This window comes from Choloepus didactylus, chromosome 4, assembly GCF_015220235.1.
Source record: "Choloepus didactylus isolate mChoDid1 chromosome 4, mChoDid1.pri, whole genome shotgun sequence".
In the NCBI taxonomy this organism is placed as follows: Eukaryota; Metazoa; Chordata; class Mammalia; order Pilosa; family Megalonychidae; genus Choloepus; species Choloepus didactylus.
In genome coordinates, this window is record NC_051310.1 from 109,243,864 (window position 1) to 109,269,911 (window position 26,048).

The window sequence follows — 26,048 nt, forward strand, 5'->3', positions numbered from 1 at the left end:
AGAGCAGGAGCAGGAGGAAGGAAGTGACTAAACTAGGATGCTGGGGGATGGACAGATGCCCACAAGTGGGAGGAGAAAAAAGGAGGCAAGAGGAAGAGGGTGCTGCATAAATGAGGATGTGATCACATAAAGGAAGAGACCAGGAGTTTGGGGGTGCCAGCACCCAACATCATTGGCTTTGGGTTCACCAATCTATTCTGGTGAGACTCTGAGCAATTCTTTTAACTCTTCTGAGCCTTGGGGGAAATGTGGTTTATGATCCCACTCTCCTTCTCTACCAGATATGACAGAGACCGACCCACAAGAACCAGTGGTTAAAGTTTCAGGAAACTTGCAAGCCTATTATTACACGTGGCTATCATTAACAATTAGATTGCACAAACTTATAGTGAAATAAATTATACTAACAAAAGTAATAAAAACTGAATTTACTTCTATTGTATGTGTAGAGTGGAATTACTATGTAATGGTGTGCTTCTGCAGGCCTCTTCCCAACTCTGTGTTCAGGGATGTCATGTTGGTAGCTTGAAATCGGCCAAGTGGGAATATTTACGTGAACAGGACATATTAAGGCATTTGTCCCTAGAGAGCCTGTTGTTAAACAGTTACCAGCACACCTTTGGACCAGCTTCTTACAAACACCAGACAGGGGTCCAGACAGGGGCAGTGTTATTCCTGTGACTCTTCTGCAAACCCCTCCAAGCCTTAGGATGAGCTCAGCTCACAGAGGGGGAAGGCAAGGGCGGGGCCCCACGTACCCAGGCTGAAGAGATTGACGGCGCCATAGTCCAGGAAGTAGCAGATGTGCCGGGCGTTCTTGGACATTGAGCTGAAGGTGTGCGCGCAGCTGGATGCGAGCGGGAACACACAGCTGGTGCCCATGTACACAAGCAGAGGCCAGGAGTAGCTGTCATTCTGGACATCCGTCATGTACAGTGCGGTCACAAACCTCCACACGAAAAACCTGCAACACAGCATGGGGCACTCAACCTCTGTAGCTGGGGTCCCCTTGTTCGCTTTACCTGACTATCCTCACCTCCCATTTCCCCGGAATGACCAATCCCTATGTGTTCTCGCTCTGGTGAAATGCCACAAGCTAGGGGAGGGGTCCTCTTTCACTTGGGAGGGAGAAGTTTGGGAATGGGCGGGAGGGACAAGAAAAGAGCCTTTAAGATTTATCTAGTCCAACCATGCGCCGACCCCCGACCACCTCCGCCATATGATGCCTTTTGAAACCCTCTTGTAGCATCTTGCCCAAGTGATTCTCCAGCTTCAGCTTACACACTTCCAGGGACAGGATGCTCACTACCTGCCAAGGCAGTACTGAGTGTTGGAAAGTTCTCCCTCATTGAACTGAAATCTGTCTTCCTAGAACCTGTCTCCTTTGATTGGCCCTAGTTCTCTCTGTCAGGACCATAGAAAAACAGGTCCATCAAATATTTTAAGGCAGTCTTCATACCCAGCCCCATCCATGAACTTCACATGAAACAACCCCAGTTCATTCCAAATTTGGCTCTTCATCCTCCTCATAGTTCACCTTTGCCCCCTTGCAGGAAGGTGCCTTGAACAGAAGCAATCCCCCAGGTGGGACCTTGAAAGTCTAGCAGGCAACAGGATTATCTTCTCCCTCCTTTTCCACTAAGATTGCATTTAATTTTGAGGGGCCAAGTCCCATAGCCAACACTCTGCCAAGCACAGATCTCGGGGCTCCATCTACATACACAGACATTGCACAGTTCTGCATCAGATCTGCCCAACCCGTACCCCACACATGGGGATCTGACTGCAAACTGCTCCTAGAAAGCCGGCTCCCTTTCCCACTAACTCCTCCAGGGGAGGAGACACTGTGAAGCTTTCCATACAGGGACTGACAGCGTTGCTAAACCCTTCTGGCTACATCTGAAGTCTTTTTATCCTGTCCCAGCAGAAATCAAGCTTAAACTAGTGCTGTTTCTCAAAGCATCTCCCCCTGCCATCTCAAGATCATTCTGTTGTTCCATTTCCTCAGGCCATCTTAACACAGACTTCCCCTTCCCCAAACCTTCCTGCCACTCAGAGCTGGCAGAGCATGGGGGGAGCCTGACGCATGCAGGGGGTGGGCCTCTGCCCACCGGCTCAGCCGTAAAACAGCTGAGAGGGCATCCCACAGGTATCCTCGCTCAGCACGCAAAGACCCACAAACAGGGATGGGCAGGGCAGCGCTCTGTGGTGGCACAGAGCATGGTTCATCCTAAAGGGAATACCATGCAGCTGTCCAAAAGACCAAGAGACTTGTATTTGCTGAAAGAGCAAGATCTCTGAGGCAAAAGGGCAAGGTCACAGGTGCCTGGCTGTCCCCAGAAGAGTTTCTTGGACAAGAAACGGGTCAACTTGGTGGTTCCAGAGAGGAGAACTAGGGTCTTGGGGAAGAACTGACTCGGTTTCCCGCTGCAATGCTATAAATTATTAGCATGTATACTTTTTGCTTGAGTAAAAAATTAAAATGACACCTAGCTGCCATGAGCAGCACCTTAACCAGCCTGCAGTCTCCCAGTCTTGGGGCGGACATGCTTCCTTACAAATCACCCTACTGCCACCCCAAGCCTGAGTTCTCTCTTTCTACCATTGGGGAAGTTTCTGGAACCAAAGAGCCTTCCCCTGATTTATGGCCCCAGGTCTATCATCTGACTTCAGGTCAGGCAAGCTGTACCCTAATCCAGAAGCACCTGGGCCTTCCTTGGAGCCCATCTCCAGTTGCAGCCCACCCTGGGACCCTCATATAGTCTTGTCTTCTTGACGTGATTGAGAATGGAAATCCAGAGACCAGGCACTGCCACAATTTGCCATGCGATGTAAGCAAGCCACCCCCTTCTCTGGGCACATAGATGTTGGCCCCCAGTGGCCTGAGCAGGACAGTGGCCCAAACGACCTCTGATATCTATGATTCAGAGTTGTGACCTCATCTCCGCTCTCCTTCCATTAAGCAGAGCTGTGAGGGGTGTGAAGTTGGTCTTTGGCCCCCTCCTTTCTCAACAAGTTCCCTCTTCACCTTCCTGGCAACTTCCATTTCTGTGTGCTCCTTTCCCAGAGTTTGGGTCTTAGCTGGCACTATTAAAGTGTTGCCCCAAAAAAGTGCTTCCCACTTACTGTGGTTCTCAGAACAATCAGGGAGTGCCCTGTGCCTGGAAAAGGTGCACGCTATCACTCCTGCTTTGCAGATGGGAAAGCGTGATGCTCAGAGAGGATACGTGGCTTGCTCCAATGAGATGCACTTTAAACCAGGCTTCTGAGAGACCTGGAAATCCTCCCAAACCGAAGGAGCTAAAAATAATGCTATCAAGTCAGCACAGGGGCCAGAGAAAGACTAGGGAGCTGTCAGGAGCCCCTCGAATTCAACCAGAGTCCATGCCCTAAAGCTCATGCTGGTAATGACCTCATCCTCACCCACCTCCACCTCCCCACCCACGTGCCAGCAGGGGAGGGGCCCCCGAATCCCAGCCCAGAATCTCAGCCCTCCCAAACCCAGCTGTGTTTTAATGAAGCCCCGGTTCCCAGGGCTCCTGAACGAGAAGGACCATCGGGGGGGCCAGCAGTTACCAGAAGGGCAGCAAGTGGGTCCAGATGTTGAGGGTCTCATTGGTCATTTGAAAAAGGCTGAGGATACAGTCAGCAGCCGAGCTCTGTGGATGCCGGTAGCCAAAGAGAATGCCCTGCTCATGGAACACCTGCAGGGGAGGAGAAAGGGGCACGGAGGTGAGAGGAAGGGGCAGGAAGGTGTCGGAAAGAACACCTCTGCCGGGCATCTGTTCCTCTCCCAGGCTGCGCACTGTGAACCTGGAATGCTCCACCCAAGCCCATGGCCTGTCAAGCCGCTCTCCTCCCCTGCCACCCTCCCTCTTTTCTTTCCTGTTTGCGTCCCAGTAGCTTCTAAAATCCCCTGTCCTCCAAGAAGCCCCCAGCCAGCTGGAGGAGAGAATTCAAGGCCCAGGCTTCCTTTGCGAATCCAGCCTATCTTTGCACTCCCAAGCACACTTACTCTTGGCATGAATATTGCCTAAGGATCGGTTTTTGCATACTCGGCCTGGGGCCTGCAGCCTGGTCCTCGGGTGCTCTCGTGGTTTCCTAACATATATGCTGTCTGTGCCGACAAGCCCCAGATGTCAGGGGCTGGTGGGAAGATCTCTGCAGAAGCTTCCCCCCAGGGCCAAGATATATTCACCAAGGCGCTTCATAAAGGCCTTTTGATGATGAGGACTGTGATGCTGACGCCGGGGCTGCAGGGAGAGGAAAAGACCGGCCAGAACAGAGCCTGCCCCAGCCACCCCCACCCTGGGCAGCTCATGTGGTGAGTCCCTCAAAAGACCCCCCCAGTGAGAAACTCGGACTGGCCGGGTAAATTATGGGGTAGCAACCTGCCAGGAGTAGAAGATTACACCCCCTGAAAATGGTAATTATGAAGACAAATAAGCAAGAGGTGCAAAAGCTCTGGGATGCGGTATTGAGTGAGAAAAAGAAGAATGTAAATTGTATCCCCAACATTATTATAAGAATTGTGGAACTTTAATACGAATAGTAGGCAGAGGCTGGGAAGAATGTGGAAAAGTGGGGCTTAATTTGAGGTAGCAGGATTGCAGGAGATGTTTTTCTCCCTCCATGTTGATTCTCAACTTCCACACTACTGCCGTTTGGAGCCAGAAAATTCTGTGCTATGCAGGCTGTCCTGTGCCTTGTAGGATGTTTACCAGCATCCCTGACCACACACTAGATGTCAGGGACACACCCACTTCCCTGCCCAATTGTCACAACCAAACATGTCTCCAAATTTTGCCAAATGTCCCCTGCAGGCAACATCTCCTGTGCTAAGAATACTGATTTGGAGGAATGTTATTATAACTTTTGAAAGGTAAATTATAAAGTAGGTTAATCAAAGCAAAAAATGATAATACTATTAATCATAATATAAATCAGGCTACAGCAGATGTTAAAGCTTTCCCATTGATTATGAGGATTGTGGGAGGGAGGGAAGACTGGGAGAACTCCAACCTACTCAACCCATCTCTCATTTGGGTTACGAGCTTCTTTGTTTAAGATAGGACCTCAATTTAAAAATATACAATGTATAATACAGGGCATACTATGTCTTGAGGTTCCAAGTCAAAAGGCTGCATTGAGCATTGGAGAACGAAAGGGCCTACTGGGGGAAAGAGCCCAATCTGGGTCACTGGGGTGCATGGCAACCCCAAGCCAACCACATCTCAGTGTCCTCACCCCCAGCACGGAGGCAGTGGCGAGCTGCGTGACCAGTGAGTTCCCTGCCAGCAGTGGCTCCAAGGTTTAGAAAACTCTTAGTTCCATTCTGGGTTAAACTGGTCAACTGGGGGGAAGAGAGCTGGGGGATAATGAAGGTGGTTCATGGTCTAGTGGAGACATACTATTTGAATTAGGTTTGGGGCTTAGCTAATTAAAACGATTTGTTCCAGTTTTTGATTCACAGTTGAGTTCTGCTGATGCCCCGGTTTACAGTGGAAGGACTTCTATAATGGGCAGCACGAATCTTGGCTTTCAGCTCCCCACCCCACCAGGGCTGATGACAAGGAGGCAAATGGGTGATGGACTCAGCCTTTGCGTGGAGGAGGGTGCTGCCTGCGAGGCATTCTGGCAGAAAAATGGTTCCCGGGAGCCTCTTGCTGGGTCTGTCATTCTACATTCACATTTCTTTCTCTCCTCCTTTTTTTTTTTTTTTAATTAAAGCATTGGCTGCTTATTAAAATGCAAAGACTCCAGAAAGAAGCAATTATTTTTAATTATTTTCTCCTTCACATGAATTAGTTTAGCAGGTCCCATTTAGCAGGAGAGCTTATGAAAAAGGGTTAGTGGGGATAAAAATATTGTAGAGCCTGGAGCATGTGGGAGTGGGTGGCAGAGAAATGAGGATGGGGGTACTGGAGGAGAGCTCAGATATAGTAAGGCCACAGGTGGGCAGGGGCTGGAAGGGAGCTGAAAAGGGGGACCCCCCCACATTTTGCCCAAGGTGGTGCAGGGTGTACCCACTCTCCTTCTTTTTGGACCTGGCATTCTGGGGCACAAAAGAGGATGGCGTTGACATAGTCAAAAGCCACAAGGGAACTGAGGGGCCAGGAATCCATGTACTTGACAACCTGACCATTATTTAGGAATCTGGCCCCAGACCTGGGGGGATTTCTTACCACCAAAGACAAGGCTGGGCCCAGGTTAAAAGAACCTGCCTCCCTCTGACCTGCAATCCTGACCCCAGACATGGCTGGGAAGCTGGACATTAACCCAATGACAGATGGATAAAGGACGGATAAAAGAAAGTGAGTCCCTCTGTCCCAGAATGGTGGTGTTCCAACTTAGAAATAAAAGGCTAATATGCCCTGCCCTGCCCATCTTGAACCTCTGTTTTTTTGTTTTTTTGTTTTTTTGACCAAATTGCCAGTTCAAAGGTCAGCTTCTGCTCTGAGCTCTCTAGAGTACAGGAAGGGAGATTTCTCTCATCTTCCCACTCTAGCTCTTAGCAAAGTGCTTTGCATGGAATAGATCTTACACACGTGTGCAACAACCAACTACACTGGAAAACAATTTTGGATTCCAAACTCACTTTGATCCCAAAAGGCAAATTACAATCATTCCCGTAATACTTTGGAGCACAGCCTCATTTCTAAGCACCCACCAAGCCAGCAGGCACCTGCTTATTTGCACAATTGATTTGTGGGACTCCACCCTGCATCCCTGGTTGCAGGCTGGGCAATTTAGAGTGAAATGAAATCAAATCGTGTACAGCCTATTATTTAGAAGTGAGAATCCCCAGGCACTCAGGGTAGAAGGGCACAGCAGCGAGTTTTCTCTCTTCAACGCTGCCACAGGCTCAGCATCCAGGAAACACTCCCTCACGTGGCTAGGACCCCTGTGTAGCTGCTGCCTAATGCCTGCAATTCCGCCATGACGACTTTAAACTTTTGGTTTTTCTAACTATTAAACTGAAAATCACCTTGGGAAAATAATTGGGCATCTCCTGCTAGTGGCAAATAAGAGCAGATTTCGAAAGAAAGAGGAGAGGCAGAGTGGGACGAGGAGGTTGACAGGCGCTACAGCGTGGTACTCTGCATTTCATGTCCAAATCCCATTGTGTCCTCACAACAACCCCATGAGGAAGAGGAGCCTTTTGCAGTCCCCATTTCTCAGGAAAGGAAACTGAGGCTCTGGGAGGTGAAGGCATTTATCCAAGACCCCTGAAGTAGTGGGAGCCAAGCTGAAACCTAAATGCAAGCATCAGACTCCTTTGCCCGGACCCTTTTACGCTCTCACCACTACAACCGCCAACAGCTCTGCTGGGAGATGCAGCTCTCATCCCTGGCCGGTAGTGTGATCTTGGACCATCATTAGTTGGACATTAGTTTCTTCTTTAAAATGGTGAGGTTAGATGGTAAAGTCTCTAAGCCAGCACCTCTCAGACTTTAAAGTGTCTGCAGAGTGCCTGGGAATCTTAATGCAATCAATGAGGCTAAGGGGTGGGGCCCTAGAGCTTGCATTTCTAATGAGCCCCAGAGGATGCTGATGCTGCAGCTAACCCTGATTCCAAAGCCCAGGCTGCTGCCTCAGCATCATGCGGCACCTTCCTGTCCAGAATTCAGTTCATCATGGGAGGGGAGCTTCCCTCTAGGTAAGATGGATAATATGAACACAAAGGCACAGGCATGGAAAGATGGGGCAGGGAATAGAGACCATGGGGAATCTGGGGAGGTGCTTGGAGGCAGAGGGTGTGGGTGGCGGGTCAAGACCTGCTACATCTATTAGAACCTGCCACTTAGGGAGTGCCCATGGTGTGCCTGGCTCTGGGTTGGACACCATCCATTGGCTCTTGCAGGGCCAAGCTTAGGTTCCCAATTAAAAGAGCATAAAACATCACACATGCAATTACTAGAACTGTAAATAGGTTGAATTAATAGCCAACCACTGGTGTTATTAATGGCAGGTAAATGCCATTGGCATTGGTGCACTGTTCTTAAAGAAAACAAAAATGTGTTCACTATTCAGTCAAGCATGACCTGGGATTGTAAAATGTTGCATCCACTTTGAAAAACAGTTTGGCAGCCTCTTAAACAGTTAAACAGAGTTACCATATGACCAGCAATTCTACTCCTATGTGTATATCCAAGATAAATGAAAATATATGCCCAAATAAGAACTTGTACATGCATGTTCCTAGCAGCAAAAAGTAGAAACAACCCAAATGTCCTTCAACTAATGAATGGGAAAACAAAATGTGCATAATGAAATATCATTCAGCCATAAAAATGAATGAAGTACTGATACACACTTCTGCATGGATGAACCTTGAAAACATTATGTTGAATGAAAGAAAACCAGTTACAAAATGCTATACTGCATGATTCCATTTATATGAAATGTCCAGAATTGGCAAATCCATAGGAAAGAAAGCAGATTAATTGGTGCCAGGAGCTGGGGGGAGCACCATGTGGAGTGACTGCTAATGCATATGGGGCTTCTTTTTGGAGTGATGAAAATGTTCTAAAATTGATTATGGTAATGGTTGCACAACTCTATGAACAAACTAAGAACTGCTGAATTGTATATATCTAAAGGATAATTCATATACCATAAAGAGTTTTATGGTATATGAATTATGTCTCAACAAAGCTATTATTTTCAAAATCTTTTCACTAAGAAAATTCAGCCATGGGGTCAAGTTTTGCCCTACACAACCCCAGAGGTTACCATTCATGTAGAATAAAAGGTAAATGGTTTTCTCTAAGAGTTGGGCAATATGGTGGCCCTGCCCAGACAATTTTACAGGTAAATTCTACCAACCACTCAGAAATGTATAATTCTAATATTATGCACAGAATAAACAGGCAGCACTCTTCAACTTATGTGATGTTGGCATAACCTTAATTCCAAATCCAGGCAAAGACAGAATAAGAAGGGAAAATTATGGACCAACTAAAATAGATTTAAGAATCCTAAACAAAATATTAGCTAACGGACTCCAGCAACAGTTTAGAATGATAGTATATCATGACCAAGTTTATTTTAAGCCAGGAATGCAAGGTTGGTTTTACATTAGTAAATCAATCTACATAATTCTTCACAATAACTTAGTTGGATCATATATGATTATTTGAAAAGATATATTGATAGGAAAAAAGGTTTCTGTGAAATTCATTCAAGATTAGAGAAAAAAAAAATTCTAGCAAATTAGGTGTCAAAGGGAAAATCCTTAACCTGATAAAGGTAATTTATACACACACACACATACACCCACATATACACACAACAAACATTATACTAAATGGTACAATGTTGAAAGTATTTCTTTCAAATCAAGACTAAGACAAAGATGCCTGTAATCACCACTCCTATTGCATTTTAATAATCTCCCAAGATGATTCTGATGTTCTTGCTCCAAGCAAGGGCTGGAGAAACCATTTGCCCATTGAGAACGCTCCTTGTTTGCAGGCATCTGAACCCACATATCCAATACCACCCCCTCAGTCATTTATCTGGATATGCTTCCTTCCTTTCATAACAACCTCACAGCTATATTTCATTTTTCTTGGATTTTCATAACATCCCTGCAAGACTGGCCTAACAGATGCTACCTTCATTTTATAAGTAAGGAAACCGAGGCTCACAGAGGTTGAGTCTTCTCTAAAATCCCACAGAAAGAGGCAGAGCTGCAGTCCAAGTCTGGGAACTTCTCCTGCCTGTGCTCCTAAACTCAAGCATCTGGGACAATGACACATGTTTACCCTTTAGTCTGTGAGTCAAGACTGTGGTTACTGAAAGAATCTCAATGTGACGTAAAATGCAGTGGCTTCTGGGCAAAATGTCATGTAAAATTGCATATGGAGTTGCAGCCTTGCCCTCTCTGTTTTGTCTTGAAGTTGGGTCTGTGTAGGAAACAACACCTCAACATGTATTCCACTCCTTGGGATGTCTGTTCACATCATTAATGACCCCTAACATCCCTGCTGTCAGGTACAAGGGAGATTAAAATTTATGAGGCGTGTGCCCAAGGCCCCACCTACCAAGGGAAGGGAAAAGCTGCCCGTTCCTTTGAAAAATCTACAGGCCAGGAACGTGCCAGGAGTCTCTCGTGATCACAAGCCTGGCCATGCCGAGAGGTGTGCCACACTGCCCTGTCTGATGGGTGAGGCTCAGAGAGGTTAGGGAGGTGGCTGGGGCCACACAGCTGGCTGAGATACAAAGGGAGAGAGGGGCCACCTGCAGCGAGGAGGCTCCACAAAGGAAGCCAGAAGGCAGGAACGTGGGTGGAGGAGAGGAGAGCCTTCTTCAAACAGAAATCGAGAGGAGGGAATGCGGGATCTGGTGGAGAGCATGAAGAGACCATCCATGCAGCTAGAGTTGAGGGTCCGTGGAATAAAAACCGCGGAGGGGGTGGGTAGGGGTCAGGCTTGTGAAGGCAGCGGGCAGAGGGGAGGCAGGCGGGGTTCAAGTCTCCAGGCAGGGCTGCGAACTCTCCTTCCAACACGTTCTAGCCCTTGCCGTGCCCTGGAGGGCACAGAAGAGTCAGCAATTACAGGGACAGGCAGCGCTCTTGACTGCTCACCTGGGTTATCTCTGTTTAAAAAATGCTTAATGTTTTTTATTAGTTCATTTAAAAATAACAATAAACTCATCACATGTAAACATAAATAATATTATCATGATAAATAACTGTATTTTCAAAACAAAAGAAATTGTGAGAAAAGGGGCACTGTTTTACATTTTTTGCAAAGCTCTCTCAAGGATTAAAAGCAGACAGCTGAATGCTCATCCTTCCTACTGTATTCAAAACGTTACTAAATGTTGTTTTTGTGGAAGTGTGTGAAAGAAATCCAGCACTGCACAGATAGGTAGGTGGAAAAGGGGGTAATGTTTTAATAGCCTTTTCAGATAATTATGGATATTCCTCAATTCTTCACCAAAACTTAACAAGTGGTATTTTTAATTTATTTATTTTTATTAGAGAAGTTGTAGAAAATAAAGAGCTTCCATATCACCCCCCCACCCCCCGCAAACACAGTTTTCCCTATTATTAACTCTTTGCATTAGTGTGTACCTTTGTTACAATCGATGAAATGGTATTATTATAATCATATGGGTTTACTATGTTGTACAGGTCTATGGTTTTTAAAAATTTTTTATTCTAGTAACATATACACAACCTAAAATTTAGTGCTATTACATTCACAATGTTGTGCTACCATCACCACTGTGGATTATCCCATTTAATCCTCACTAGGAAGCAGAAACTGTCATCATCCCCATTTTACAGAGGAAGAGACTAAGGCAGAGAGAGATTAAGCATTTTGCCCAAGAATACAGTTGCAAACCAAATACTGGAACCCATAGAGCTTAACATTTCTATGTAGTCTCTCTATTTTAAAGGTTCATGCAAGCCATGCATTTATTCGTAATATACCTGAGTCTGTTTAAATACAAAAAAAATGCCTTTCTTCCTAAATCCTCAAATAAAGGTACCCTCCAGGCAGAAGCACTATGTTTCCTCTGTGGATTCACATGCCCAGACCGTGAGGCTGGGAAACCAGAGTGCATGCTAGAGCTCAAGGAAGGCTTTAAAGCAAATGCTGGGTGCAAGGGGTCACATTAGTTCTCTGCCATGTACTAATGCTGTTTTACTAAAAAGTTCCTGCCATCTCCACTGTTTATGAAACACTGGACAGACACATCCATCTGTAGTGCACAGCCTCTCCAGGGGTACACTGATCCTGACTTTCAGAAGCCTTATAGTTATCCAGAGTACCTATGGATACTACTCTCTCTCTTCCACATCTTTCCTGTGCACATACTCTGAACCCAACCCTGATTGAAACAGCTGGGGAAACCCAAGCAGACATCCATAATCCCCACCCCAGGAGTATGCCATAATTTCCCATCGCCATGCTTCTGCTCATGGTGTTCCTTCCACCTGTAATGCTCTCCCTACCTTCCAAATCCTATCCACCTCTCAAAACCCATCTTAAAGATCACCTCCTCCATGAAGCCTTCCCGGATCCCTTCCTCCCCCAAGACGGAAGTGATCAGTCCGTCCTCAGAACCTAGCTGTCCCTCTCTTAGGACACGCCCCAACCCACTTTACAACAGAGTTGTTTGTGCACATGTTTAAATCTTCCTGACCAACAAATCCTGCTGCTTAAGGTCAGGATTTCTACAGCAATTCTCTGTATCCAGCACAGGATATCTTGCACATAGTAGACGATGAATAAAATTTTCATGAGTGAACGACTCAAAGAATCACAGTGAGCTCTCAGCCGCAGCCACTAATGCCCTGTGGGCTCAATCGACCAGTGACTCACCAGGAGGGGAAGTGAATGGCCCAGGGCTCTGCTCAATAGTGTCCTGGGAATGTGGCCCCGTTTTTAATTTGTCTGTTACCTGCACAGTCCTCTTCTCATCCCAAAATGCCCTGTGTCAGTCAGGATTCTTGCCCTCGCCCACAACGCCATCTTACTCGAATCACCTAGCTTTATAGGCTTTTAGGGAGACAGTTTGGCAGTTTGCCTCCTCTTAATCTTCCATTCATGATGCTGAGTTCGTGTAGGAATTATTTTTCTGGGGAAGTCGTAAGTGCTTGGCAATCAGCTGAGTGGAAAGCACCCTCAACTCCATCTCATAACATCCTCCAAGTGAAACTTCCCACCATGAAATAGCACTTATTCTTCTCCACTCAAAAAGGAAGGAAACGACATCAAAATAGGGGTGCAATGAAATGTTTTCTCGCAAGGGACAGAGGCGTTGCGCCAGTTACAAAGCTCACCCTGAAGCGATTTTGCCCTGGCCTGCTTTCAAGAACCCATGGGAAAGTCCTAAAAACAGAACAAAACAAAACAAAACCCTTCTACTCAGCCAGCTGCTGCTGGCTTCATCTCTTCAGCTTAAATCACTAATTCAATGATTACTTTGCTTCGGGATAAAATACAGATGTCACAAGGAATGGCTGGCTACATCTTAACTGGTTTGGGGACCACTTCCATCTCCAGGTTTGCTGTGGGTTGGGAAACAGGAGACGCCGATTTACCCGAGGGAGTCTGGAAAGGGGTCATTGGTGACAGTGAACCGTACAGAACAGACTGGTTGGAGATGGAGCAGAGGCTGAGCCCTGGAACCAACCACTGGAATGAAAAGAGCACATACCTGGGGCATCTGTTCTATGCCGAACAGCCTAGGGAGCTTCAGGCTCAGCATCTTGACGTGGGCTGGGGTGGCCGGCGGGTGGGTGAGGGCTGCTCCCGCTCACGAGGCCCCACTCAAAGTTCTGACATGGCCTGGGGTGCCTCCAGCCAGCTGGTGCCCGGCTGCTTCCCTAAAAGAGGACCGAGTGAAGAAATCCGTCAGTCTCAGTCTAATTCCAGCTGGGTCAAGATGATCAGATTGTTTAACCAGTGAACATACACTTGCTTGTGATGGCAAAATAACCAGGCTTCCTTAAAAACAACAGCAGCAAGATTGTCAGACTGCTGAGTCATTAACTCCAAGAGTGCTGGAGGGAGGTAATTAAACCATAAGATGGGCAATAATAATATTTTAGAGCTGGAAAGGGCTTTAGAGGTCACCCAATGCCCTCTTGTTACACATGGGGAAATGGTAGGTCAGAGAGGTGGGTGACTTTGCCGAGACTGCACAGCTGGTGAGGAGCTGAGGCTACTCACTCCCCTCTCCGTTTGTCTGGGCAAATGTCAACACAAGTCTGGACCCAGCCAGTGAGCAGAAGGGGACTGAGTGCTGTGCTCCCACCCACTGAAAGAGCAGTGGCTTTTCCAGGCTGGATGCAGCTGACTGGAGGTCAGTTGCCCTGAGACACACAAAAGAACCAGACCAGGCAAATCCAAGGCATTTGTTGGAGACAAAGGGACTTGGGGTAAGTAACAAGGTTGCTTAAATGCAGGATTAAGAGTGCTTAACAGCTGTGAGAATGCAAACACAAGAAAGTCAAAGCCCTCAGGAAAGGCCCAGGAAACAGAGAAGTACAAGCTGGGTTTACCAAAGAAAGGGCAAACCTAGGACTTTACCCTAGTCAAGGAGCTCCTGGCCCTCATGATTGCTGCGTAGAAGTCTACGCCTCTTCAGAGCCCTTCCCGAGGGCCTGAGCAACCAGAGGGGTTATTTCCCTGCCTCTCAAGGCCCGGAGATGCCTGAGCCTCTCTCATGGCACCAACCACATTCCACCTGCAGTCAAAGCTAACTGCCCCGGCCTCACCTCCCGCTCAGGGAGGAGCCTCCCGTGGATAGCCGGAAGCCCAGGGTGTAGGCCTGGCTCATCCCAGGCCTTCAGCAATGGCTTGTTTAATGAAGCAAGGCTGCTCATCCTCTGAGCCCAGAAGGCATTTATTGTGTTTGGCTTTTGCAATTCATTTCTGGTTCTTATTATAGTTCTTTATGTTCCATGTATTATTGCCCGGAACTATCTAGCAAAATACCGTTTATTTATATTCCATTGTCATAAATATGTTTCTTAAAAACACTGATAAGCGGGCCATGGCACACTCTTTGTTTTCTTGGTTTTTCATGCCAAAGTTTTCCATGTCTAAATCACCGAGCCTCTTGCATTCCCAGAAGCACTGCTCTTTCACCTACTGTGAGACAAGAGGCGAATGCCCAGTACTGGGGGCAACTAAAGCAAACCAGAAACCCGCAAACAAAAATGGGAACCAAGGCTGGGTCTCCATGGACCTCCCACCTCGGACCTCTGCTTCTCCCTGGACTTAACTCCGTATCATGGTCCCTGCTCTGACAGCACACACCACCGAGGTAGACGGCCAGATTAACGCATGCCAACGTCGGGGGACAGCAGCCAGGTAGGAGTCGCTCGTTTCTCCACTCAACCACTGTTTACTGTATTTTTATCATGTGAAGAGTAAGGGGAGGGGCTAAGTGTATAGTTGACTATTCAGTGTGAGCTGCAGCAGTTTTAACGATAAGGGGAGAATTTGATCCTAAAACACTGGTAGGTTCATGACATGCAGAATAGAGGGAAGTAGGTATCCTCTAGACCATGCTACTCCTTCACTGCACTGGGAAAAAAATGAATAAGACCATCCTTGTCCCCAAGAAATTTATAAAGAAATGAGACTGATGTGCACACAACTAATCAGTAGAGGTCATCTTGGGAAGGAGAGAAACTCACACCCACTCTACAACAAGCAGCTCGTTCTGGACACCTTGCCCTCCTCATCCTGCTCTCTCGCCCCGCTGCCATCTGAGGAAGCGTGGGTGCTGGATACAAGCGCCAGAGTTCAAAAACTGGTGTGCTATTTCCTGTGCAACCCCGGGCAAGTTCCTTAACACCCTGTGCCTCAGTTTCCCCATCTGTGAAATGGAAATAACAGGAGTACTTTCCTCACAGGATGTTCATATGATTAAACAACACCTTGTGGAAAGGGCTTGCCAGCTAAGTGTTTAACAAATATGTGCTCCCATTTTTAATTACCAGATAGAAAAGTTAATTTTCTTTTGTACAGACAAAAAAACTGAGATGTCGAAATGTTAGGAGACTTCCCCCAAACCACACAGCTAGTAGGTAGTTGGTAGGGCTAGGATTTGATTTCTGGATTGCCTGAAGGCCTGTGGAAAGAGGGGTGGGGTGGGGGGAATGTGATGCTTTGTGGGTTGCAGTCATTTGAGTTGAGCATCACAGGCTGTCTCACATCTTGGCCGGTGACTCTGGAGATTGGAGATTTTCAAACTGTCTTCTGTGGTTCCCCAGGTCCTACCCCAAGGACCCTTTTTGGGGGATGGGAGTTGTTCTTGTGGTTAGGAGAAACAGGGAGGTAACTTCCACGCCATTTCAACCAGAAAATGTTCACATTTTTCTGACTTATAGAGGGAACATAATAATATAAGCCCCTTTTTGAGAAGAATATAAGAAGTGTAAATTTCCTTTTAAGAAGGGAAGTAACTGTGATTAGAAGGAATCAAAGCCTAGCACAAAGCACTGAGAGGTAATTTCTCTTTGCTACTGAGAGAAGAGATAAGATACAGAATGTTTACAACCTTGTTTATAACCTAGATGCCAAACGATGACTCTTTGTCTCATCTCTTTGTCTCATCAGGAGAGACAAACTCAGGTAAGAGCAATTGGACTCCGCTGTTTCACAGGCAGATGCTTTCTTGTGTCGTGTTTTCTTGCCATTCAAATGAACAAAGGCTCTCCTGCTAAAACGCTGATATTTTGCATCTAAAATGTAAACCTTTACACTGGTCAAGAACTGTGAAACATCCACAGACGATCATGAAAAGTCATAAAACCTGAGGATAAAGATGTGCTTACTCTGATCATTCCAGATAATAACTGAACATAAAATGGACTCTCTGGTCTTCTTCCCATCACAAGCCTCTTCCCATCACAAGCCAAGTTCTTAATTTCACCAACACTAGAAAACTGCAATGCAATTTCCAGGATTTCACAAAGCAGCTTGGTTTGCTGTCTTTTTTTGCAGAGGTCTAAAAACAAGTTTGAATAAAACAAAAGAGCTTGAAAGAGTTCCTAAATCCAAACACAAGATGAAACTTTGCTATTATTTCAACAGTATACTGGCATTCCATAAAAGAGTTTATATAAAAGAGGTTTCCACAGTTAAAACGTATTTTCTCAATAGCTAAAAAAGGTAAATGGGCTGTAATACACTCTCAAGGCCCTGCTGAGTTTTCCTGAAATAGCCTTAAAAGAAGAAAGAAATAGAAAGGCAAACCATAACAACAAAATCACTATCAAGAATTTCAAACCAGGCCTCTTTGATTCAAGATCAAGCAAAATTAACAAGAAGTCAAATCTGGCTACCTCCTCCCTCTCAAACTAGGCCTCCATCCAGATTCTTGGAGGCCCCTTTTCTAGTAAGCTTTAGCCTGTACACTGTGTATCCCAAGCCTTGAAAAACACCATCACAAACCTTATAACCCACTGGATGTGTTTACATATAAACTGACCGAATATAAGCTGAGAGGCTATTTTCCCAATTGAGAGGATCTTTAAACATGTATAAACTTTGAGGGATACAAATGAACTAGTAATTAGTCTCTTTATAATGTTAATTTATTAATTTAGTTATACATACCTATTTAGAATCCCTTACTAGACCCAACATATTATTTTTAAAATATTGTTTTCTACTCACATTTCATAAAAGTGCATTCAAAATCTCCATATGCACCTTTGACAACAGTAGCTTCATGACCACCAGCCACTTTTTTTGAGTCACCTAACATAGTTTAAGCAAAAAATATTTCCACTTCCATTTAAGTTGCTTGAAATCTGTACTTTTTGAAGCTGTGTTTAATGTTGTTGCTGAAAATTTTCTTCCAAGTCACAAGTATTCATTTCGTTTTCTACTGACTGCAATTTGCTTTCAAGTACTCTCCATGGACAGTGTGATATGAAAATGTTAGTTTTAGTCTCTGTCCCTGGGGTGGTTAGTTAGCATCTGAAAGACTAAGCATAAACACACTCCAGAGGGCACAACTTTGTTTCAACTGGGGTTATTTTTCACATACCAGAGGGTTTACTAATTAGTGCAATGAATGACGTTTGTTGGTGAAATGAGTACAATTAGTGTTATGGGAATCGGTGTGAAGTGTTACAGGCTACAGGGCAGGGTGCCCCAGAGTAGCTGCCCCTCGGAAAGGGCCCGGGTGAGCCCTTTAGGAGGATTCAGGCCACTGAACTCGGAGTTCAGCTGCTGTGCACCATTCGACCACATGAGCTTTCCAAGGGGCACGGGTGTCCCTAAAAGAAGAGATTGCTGGGATTTCACTGGGCTTACCAAATAGTTCACTAGAAGGTTTTTGTTCCTGCTTGCTAAAAAATGTATGTCCAGTAGAACGCAGCCTGAGACTTTCACTGTGTACCCCGGCAATGAGTTTGTGGGGGTCCGCTAGTACTCACCTACCTCTAAATATTGAGAGACAATGGGTTTATTTCACCACACTTCAGATGCTATCTGCCGGCAGTCACACACCACTATTTTGTATACCACTAACACAGAAAAAAAATGCTGCTAATTATAATCAAAGACACTGTTGATTGTAAATGAATCCTGATTTCAGAGCTGTTAGAATGTAAGAAAAATGTATGTTGGACTTGATGAATACAGTAATTAGAATGAGCATTGGCTTAGTTCAGTTGCAAAGGCTTCTCTCTCCGTACTTACTGTTCTTCATTTAAAGGGATGATTAAAAGTCCTTTACAACAAAACCAAAACTTATAACTGGGAGACCATAAAAATGAGTGAAGTTCTGATACATGTGACAACATGGATGAAGCTGCAAAACATTATGCTGAGTAAAATAAGCCAGACACAAAGGGACAGATATTGTATGATTCCACTTAAATGAAATATTTAGAATAAGCAAATTCAAAGAGTCAGAATGTAGAAAACAGATTAAAAGGGGCTGGGGAAAAGAGTGGATAGGGAGTTACTGGTTAATGGACACAGAGTTTCTGGTTTGGATGATGAAAAAATTTTGGCAATGGATGGTGTTGATAATAGTACAACATTGTAAATGTAATTAATGCCACGTAATTGTACATTTAAAAATGGTTAAAATGGCAAATTTTATGTTATATATGTCACCACAATGTTTTTAAAAGATGGGAATTTTGTAGTCTGCTCCATAACTTAGCTATGTTTGTTTTAATTCAAAAATGTATTTTCTCCAAATCTTCCAGAAAAAATATAAATCCCACAAACATAAATAATGCACATCCTGCTGCTGCAAAAGCCCGCCTACTCGGAGAAGCACAGACACACCCTTCTTCCTGTTTTATAGTCAAGATTAAACTGAAGGTCTCTGACGGTTGGTGGGAACTTGGGCACTAATCTATAACAAGACTCCCACCACTACAGGCATAGACGGCCGGTGGGCAGCCAGGGCCTCTCCTCGGCTGACTGGCTTGCACCTGAATACCACTTTGCTACAAACAAGGTCAAATGCCCACCTCAGCAAAATGACAAATGACAACTTCTGAGAGCTCACTATTAATTAATGCTGCCAATGTTGTTTCCATTAATGCAGTGTTTTCCAAACTGTAGGACACAACCTGTCAGTAGGTCTATGAAGTCAATTTAGTGGGTCATGATTAGCATTTAAAAAAGGAATATTAGGGAAAATAATAAAACAGAAAATATTAGAGTATATTGCATAAAGATTAAGTGTTGCCATGTGACATTTTTGCTTTGTATGTTATGTCATGCATGTTTGTTCGCTATGTTATGTATGAATATATGTGTGTACTGGGTTATAACATAAAAGGTATTTCTTAACTGAAGGTCACAATCAAAAAATATTGAAGAAAGGAAACAACACAATGTCCTCAAGTTTCATCCATGTTGTTGCGTGCTTCAGGACTTCATTCGTTCTTATTGCTGAAGAACATTCCATCGTATATATTTACCACTTTTTTTTTCAGCAGTTTTATTGAGATACATTCAATAAAATATCATACAATTCATCCAAAGTGTACAATCAATGATTCACAGTATCATCACATGGTTGTGCATTCCTCACCACACTCAATTTTAGAAATTCTCATTACTAAAAAAAAAAAAAGTTTGAAGAAGTGTGCTGATATCACAGGTTATCTGTATTGATTATGGGGAGCTGTGGATTTTTTTCATCTAGAATCACACACACATGATGATAGGTCTGTTGGCCTCTCTATGCAGACAACAATGGAGGCAAACGGGTTGGAGTATGGGGGAACCAGGGCAACCAGGTATCTAGAAAGTTGACTGGCCAGCAAGAGGCCTCTCCTAGCATCCTCGGTATATTCTAACAGGCACCGGGACTGCCTGAGCACGCAGAATGTTCTAAAGATGAATACCAGCTACTCAGGGCCTCCTGGAGAGGTGTGGCAGGAGGGAGGCACCGGGGCCTGGGAGTTAGGGTAGCTGAGGTCAGGTCTCCCCTCTGCCATCCCCTAGTGTGACCTTGGCTGGGCTGAGTAATTAACCTGGTCTCATTTCTGTCATCAGTGAAGTGAGGATAGTAAATCCTACCTGGCCAGGGCTGTGGGGAGGCTGAGACAAGATAGCGGAAATGAACATACCTTATTCACTACTAAATGCTAACTGAATACCAGTAGTCTTACTGCTATTACTACTGGTGCTGCTACTGTTACTACAGGATAACATTCAGGAAAGCCAGCAACCAGCTGCAACAACTCTTAGGATGGGGGTTTTTAATCCAAGATCCGGGAAAATCCATGATGGGGCTCAGGAAGTCCATGAAGTTATAGGTAAATTGTGCTGGGACTGGGGGTATGCACACACATGTGCATGTATGATGTGTGCTTATGTGTGTAGATACGTGTGCACATGTGTATATATATGTCACTGAGGACAGGAGCCTTGGCTTTCATCAAACTTTCAGTGGAGTCTGTGACCCCAAAAAGGTTCAGAACCACCAGCCCAATGCAGTTCCTAGTGGATATAAGCAAAGCCACATCCTCAAGGTATTTGGAACCCAGAGGAAAACTCCACTCCACGTCAGTAAAGTCTGGGCAGGCTTGGAGTCACTGAGAAACAGAGCCCCTGGGTCGTGCCTGCCAGTCGGTGAATAAGGGGAGCGTTCCTTCCCAGGAACCTGTTCCTGCCTCCAATGCCCCACCCTATAAACTGGCCCCAGTGGCTGGGAGAGGCATTCCCAGCACTCCAAAGAGAAGCTGGCTCTACAGGCTGCACTGGCCTTGCCCTCTGACATGGGAAACATCCACACCCACAAAAACCCAGTCCAACCCCACCGCGGCAACAGGCCTGGTTCTCCCCCACAGATCCAGCTCTCCCCTGGGCTGTAGGTTGGGAGGAAAGCAGGGGGGACCTGGCAGGGAACCGTCAGCAAGCTACCATATCAGGGTCTCAAGGAAGTCGTGGGGGCCATTCAGGGGTGAGTACAGGTTGGGGTGATGCCTACCCCTGACCCCAACCCCTGGAGCTCCCTAGAGAGTCTCTCCACTCTAGCCAGGCCCCAAGCCTAGAATATCTTCCAACCACCTGCTTCATTGTTCTTTGATTCTTCTAGGTGTGGTTGTTTTGGTTTCCACAATTTAGATTCCTTGAAAACAGGGTCTGAATCCCTTTTTATATAATAGAAGAAATTCAATAAAAACTTGTTGACTTTTCTACTCAGAGGCCATTCATTATTCATTCATTCATTTGTCCATCCATCCATGCATCCATCCATCCATCCATCCATCCATTTATTTGTCTATCATTCAATCCTTCATCCATTTAGCAAGTGTGCTGTGTTGCCAGGCACTCTACTGAGAGGTGGGATGCAGAGCTATAAATTACAGCTGGAGCCCTGGGGAAGCTCCCAGGGGAACAAGGAGACACACAAACCAATGACCCCGTGGGTTAGATACTATATGATGGAAACAAAGTTGTATATATCTGGGAGAAGACAACTTCATGTTTGGGTGAGGGAGGGGAGGCTTAGGGTAAGCTTTACAGAGGCAATGACATTTGAATGGAGCTTAAGAGATCAGAATCCCTGCATCTGGGAAGGCGAAGAGGCACAGCTGGCAGAAGGAGCAGCCTGAGCAGAGGCACAGAAGTGTGACTGTACGCAGCGTGTTACAAGAACAGCAAATTGCCCCTTTGGGCTCTGCATTAGTTCCCTTTGGCTGCTGTAACAAATCACCATAAACTTAGCGGCTTAAGCAACATAAATTTATTTCCTTACACTTCAGTAGGTCAGAAATCTGACACAGGTTTCACTGGTCTAAAATCAAAGTGTTGGCACTGCTGCATTTCCTTCTGGAGGCTCCAGGAGAGAATCGGTTTCCTTGCCTTCTCCAGCTTCTGGAGCTCACCTGCGTTCCTTGGCTCATGGACCCCTTCCTCCATCTTCAAACCCAGCAATGGCATTAACTCATTCATTCATTCATTTCTCACATCACATCACTCTGACTGTCTCTTTAATGTGTAAGGACCCTTGTGATCACGTTGGGCCCACCTGATAATCCAGGATGATCTCCCTATTTTAAAGTCAGCAACCTTAATTCCATCTGCAACTTAATTCCCCTTTGCCAGGGCACCTATCATTTTCATAGGTTCCAGGGGTTAGGATGTGCATCTTTTGTGGGGGCTGTTATTCTGTCTACCACAGGCTCCTCTGGCAGAGTGGAAGGTGCATGTTCTCTTCTGGCTAAGAGCTGCTGGGGAGTGTCTGTGGTGGTGGTGGATGGGCAGCCCCACTGGGGATGAGGAGTTTTGAGTTTATTTTCCTTCTCAAACATTTTCCTATTCTCACTCACTCATGCACTTTCAAGCAGGGAAGATAAAGGTAGAGCCTGCAGCTGCCCCCACACCCCCTTTCAGCATCTCTCCTCTCCTGCCTCACAGGCCACAACCCAGGCCTGCACGCTAGGCCTCCCAGCCACACCCTGGGCCTTCTCTGTGCCTGCTTGGGGACAGGGGTGAGGCCCCACCCTGCATCCTCATTTCGGCTGCCCACTGAAGGGTCGGGAAGGGAACAAGGATGGTTTCATTGAGACCACTGCAGAGCCAGAGAGAGCACACTGGGCTTGAAAGACCTGGGTTTCCAGTCCTGTTCTGCTACAGCCCTGCTCTGGGGCATTGGGGAAGCTCACATCCCTTTCTGGGCCTCACAGTGTTTCCACTGGTAAAATGAGAGTCCTGGGCCAATTGAGCTCGAGACCCCAGCTTGGGCCATCTATGGGGGTGACACTCCTTCCCTCAGTCCCTGAGACCACCCCTCACTCCTGCTAAGGATTCAGGCATCCCCTCACTCATAGCTGGGTTTGTCCTCAACCCCTCTCTCTAACTGCACTTGCGAGGACACCATCTCTCTCTTCCCTGCAGCCACGGCCCACCTGAGAGTCATCCAGGCCTCCAACCCTTGCCACATGCTCTGTCCCAAGCTCCTGTTGTCACCTGCACCCAAAGCATCTTCCCTGGAAGCCTCAGACTCAACACATGTGTGGGCATTGGCTCAATTAGTGCATGAATGTTGAAAACCTGCAGGCCCTGACTTAGGTTCCGCGGGAGACATAGACTTCTGAGTTAAATGTCTGAGTGCCTCAAGGAGCTTACAGTCTGGTAGAGAGAAGCGACAGACAGGAAGGAAGGTGGCCATGTCCAGGTATACAGAGAGATGAGAGCTCAAAACTGGGGGGAGGGGAGGGAAAGGCAAAGGAAAGGAGGGGTGTAGGGGACAACAGAGATCTTTAGCTTCTAAAGTGTTTTAAAAAACCAAACTGGGCCAATATTTTAAAAAAATTAGGGGACCTCACATAAAACCTGGCCACCTAGTTTCTCTTGAGAAACCTAAATTCTAAAGCCCTGGGTTGAACTCCCCGCTGGTGACAACTGGCTGCGGCCCAGAAGGGCTGCTCCTTCCCGCAGGGTGCTCTCTCATTTGCATGGCCCCCACCCTCCCACCAGGCCCAGCCTGGTTTGGGGTCCCTGGTGTGAAAGATCAGGTGTCTGATCACAGGGAATTAGCCCAGGTCTCAGCACGCTTAAGTTCCCACCAATAGTGATACCAATGAATCAAGCAAGGAAGGCCAGAGCAGTTTTTGGACAAGTTGAGTTTGATTTGCACAGAAACATCTGACTGGCTATTGAAAAATAGGTGCTTATGTCTTGGAGGAGAAATTGAGGCTACAGATAAATTAAAGAAGCAGAGAGAGGTAACTTTCAAAGTCCAGGGAGCCCAGAAGATCCCAAGGGGTGAGGAAAAGTCAGGTTCATGGGACCGAAGGGGCCAAACAGACAAACCAGTGGTGGGGGTGGGAGTGGGGGCTAGGGGTGGATGAAGTACTCACCCAGTACCTCAGTTTCCCTGTCAGGGTAGAGGGAGGACATGCGGTGGAGGAGGCGATGGGCTGGGCTAATGGAGGATGGATGGTGGGGGCGGCGTTGTGGAACAATGCCCAGGAACCAGCCAGGGAGAGGCGGGGAAGCAGGCAGAGGCGTCCGGTGGGCTGGCTGCTCATCCAGCCCGGCTGCACTAATGCAATCTCCCACTTTCTCCTCCGCTGCTCTGGGGCTGGGAGCAGAAACAGTAAGCTGAAGGGCGTATGTGTGATCATTTATTCATTCATCCAGCAAGTGTTTACTGAATGCCTACATGGAGAACTGGAAAAGTTGCTTCCATTCCTTAAGAGCTCGCATCTCGTGTCGGAAATCAACATTAACAACTGCCACACAGCACATCTGATGGGAAAATAGTGGTTAGAACTAGATGCTTCTATGGGAACTCAGAGGAGGGGCAGCACACTAGGGCATCAGGAAGGACTTCTTGAAGAAATGAAGCCTGAATTGAGTCTTAAAAAATAAAGAGAAGTGCAGCAGCTACGGGCAATAGAGAGCATTCTAAGCAGAGGGTACAGCAGAAGCAAAGGCATGGGGGGAGGAAGAAAGTATAGGATTCGGGGAACTGTCTGTAATTCAGCGTGCAGGTGGTTTAGGGTACGGAGTGGGGGGTGGCCAGGGTGGAGCTGGAGAACAGAGGCCAGATGAAGAACCAGGGTGCACCCATCTGAACGCAGTGGGAATGCATGCACGAAGGGAGCCGGGGAGAGTCGGGACCAGAGGTCTCAGGGATGGTGATGGGGAGAGCTGGTGATGGAGAGCCGGGACCCCAGGTCGGGGCGGCAAAAATTCTGAGGAGAGGATGCAGGCCATTGTCTAATCGTGGCTCCATCATTCACTGTATACCCTTGGGCAGATTACTCACTCTCTTTACTCCTGAATTTTCCTATCAGTGAAATGAGGATAATCAAAGTATTAATGGCTACTGTGAGGATGAAAACCACAGAATCCACCGGACAACCAGCACTCGATAATGGTGGTATTGTTACTAGTGCTCCCGAAACCATCTCAATCTTGCATTAATGCTCCCTCGTGCTCCCTCTGCCCTTGGTTTAAAATTTTGCTTGAAAACCGACTGTTTCCCCCTCAGCTCTGACCTACCTCCCTGGCTGGAGCTGTGGCTAACAGGCGCTCCATGTTCCGGGAGGGCTGAGGTTGCCATGGTGACCTGCCCAGCTTGGCCTTAGGACTCGGAGTGAATGGAGCTTTCTCTTTGTCCCAGTGATCCTTCTAGATATTTACCACTAGGCGATTATTGTACACCCACAAAGAGCTGATTATAGAATGATATTCTCTGTAGAAAAAAAAAACTGGAAACAATCCGAATTTCTGGCTGGGTAAGTTATCCATGCAAAATTGTGCTGTATGGCTATTTAAAATGTCACAGGCCTGTGCTGACAGGAAATGATATCATGACATGTTAAATGAAAAAAATCAAGTTACGGAACAGTATAAATCAACTAATATCATTTATATAAAACTGTATTGCATTTAAGTGCTTGTATTTATGGACATAAAAATGTTTGGAAGGATGATCCCCAAAATGTTCAGAGGTTGACTCTAAGTGGTCAGCTCTAGGGATTTGTTTTACTCTATTCTTTCTACTTTTCTATAATACTAGAGTTTTCCACAATGAGCATGTGTATTATTTTTCACTAACGCAATAATAGTATTAAAAGGAAATAAATGAATGGAGATCGCTAATTCTTGGACAGTCTTGGAGGAGTTCGGGTTGAACATGTCCCTAAGGTGCTGGCATTCCCTCACACCTCATTTTTGCCCCTTCCTCTGCATGTCCCTGTCCTGCCTGCCAACCCATTCAGGGACCCCAGGGCCCAGGTCCTCTGGCCTGACCGCTCATGCATTTGGAAAAGCCACCACATTTTCCTGAACCCAAGGCCTAAGGGGGTTCCTCAGTCATCACCATGGGTGAAAATGGAGGTGGCCAGGGTGCCCTGCTTTGGGAGCACTGGAGAGCTCAGTGGTCAGCAGACATATATTGAGCACCTTCTGTCTGCAGGCCAATACTGTGCTAACCCTGGAGCTGTGTAGAGACATATGGAGATCAAGGCAGACACACCCCACCCTTGTGGGGCTCCAGGAAGGGCTCAGAAACCCAAGTAACTCTTCACTGTTCCAGCAAGGCTCTGCCCTCCTGACTCATGGTCCACA

The 26,048-nt window shown here is 46.3% G+C and overlaps 1 protein-coding gene across 8 annotated transcripts in view; it reads right to left on the reverse strand.

The window, feature by feature from the left end:
• The window catches only part of PAQR5 (progestin and adipoQ receptor family member 5), a 64,575-nt gene that overhangs the window by 21,673 nt on the left and 16,854 nt on the right, over nt 1-26,048 (reverse strand). For 7 of the 8 annotated variants that reach the window (XM_037833555.1, XM_037833558.1, XM_037833557.1 and 4 more), the window contains 3 exons: nt 13,180-13,348; nt 3,577-3,704; nt 759-964 (listed from right to left, as the gene is read on the reverse strand). In XM_037833555.1, coding sequence (XP_037689483.1) covers nt 759-964; nt 3,577-3,704; nt 13,180-13,230 — 385 coding nt within the window. In that variant the 5' untranslated portion in view covers nt 13,231-13,348. Of the gene's footprint in view, nt 1-758; nt 965-3,576; nt 3,705-4,015; nt 4,129-13,179; nt 13,349-26,048 lie in introns of those variants that run through there. The other variant, XM_037833563.1, reaches the window with a different exon arrangement.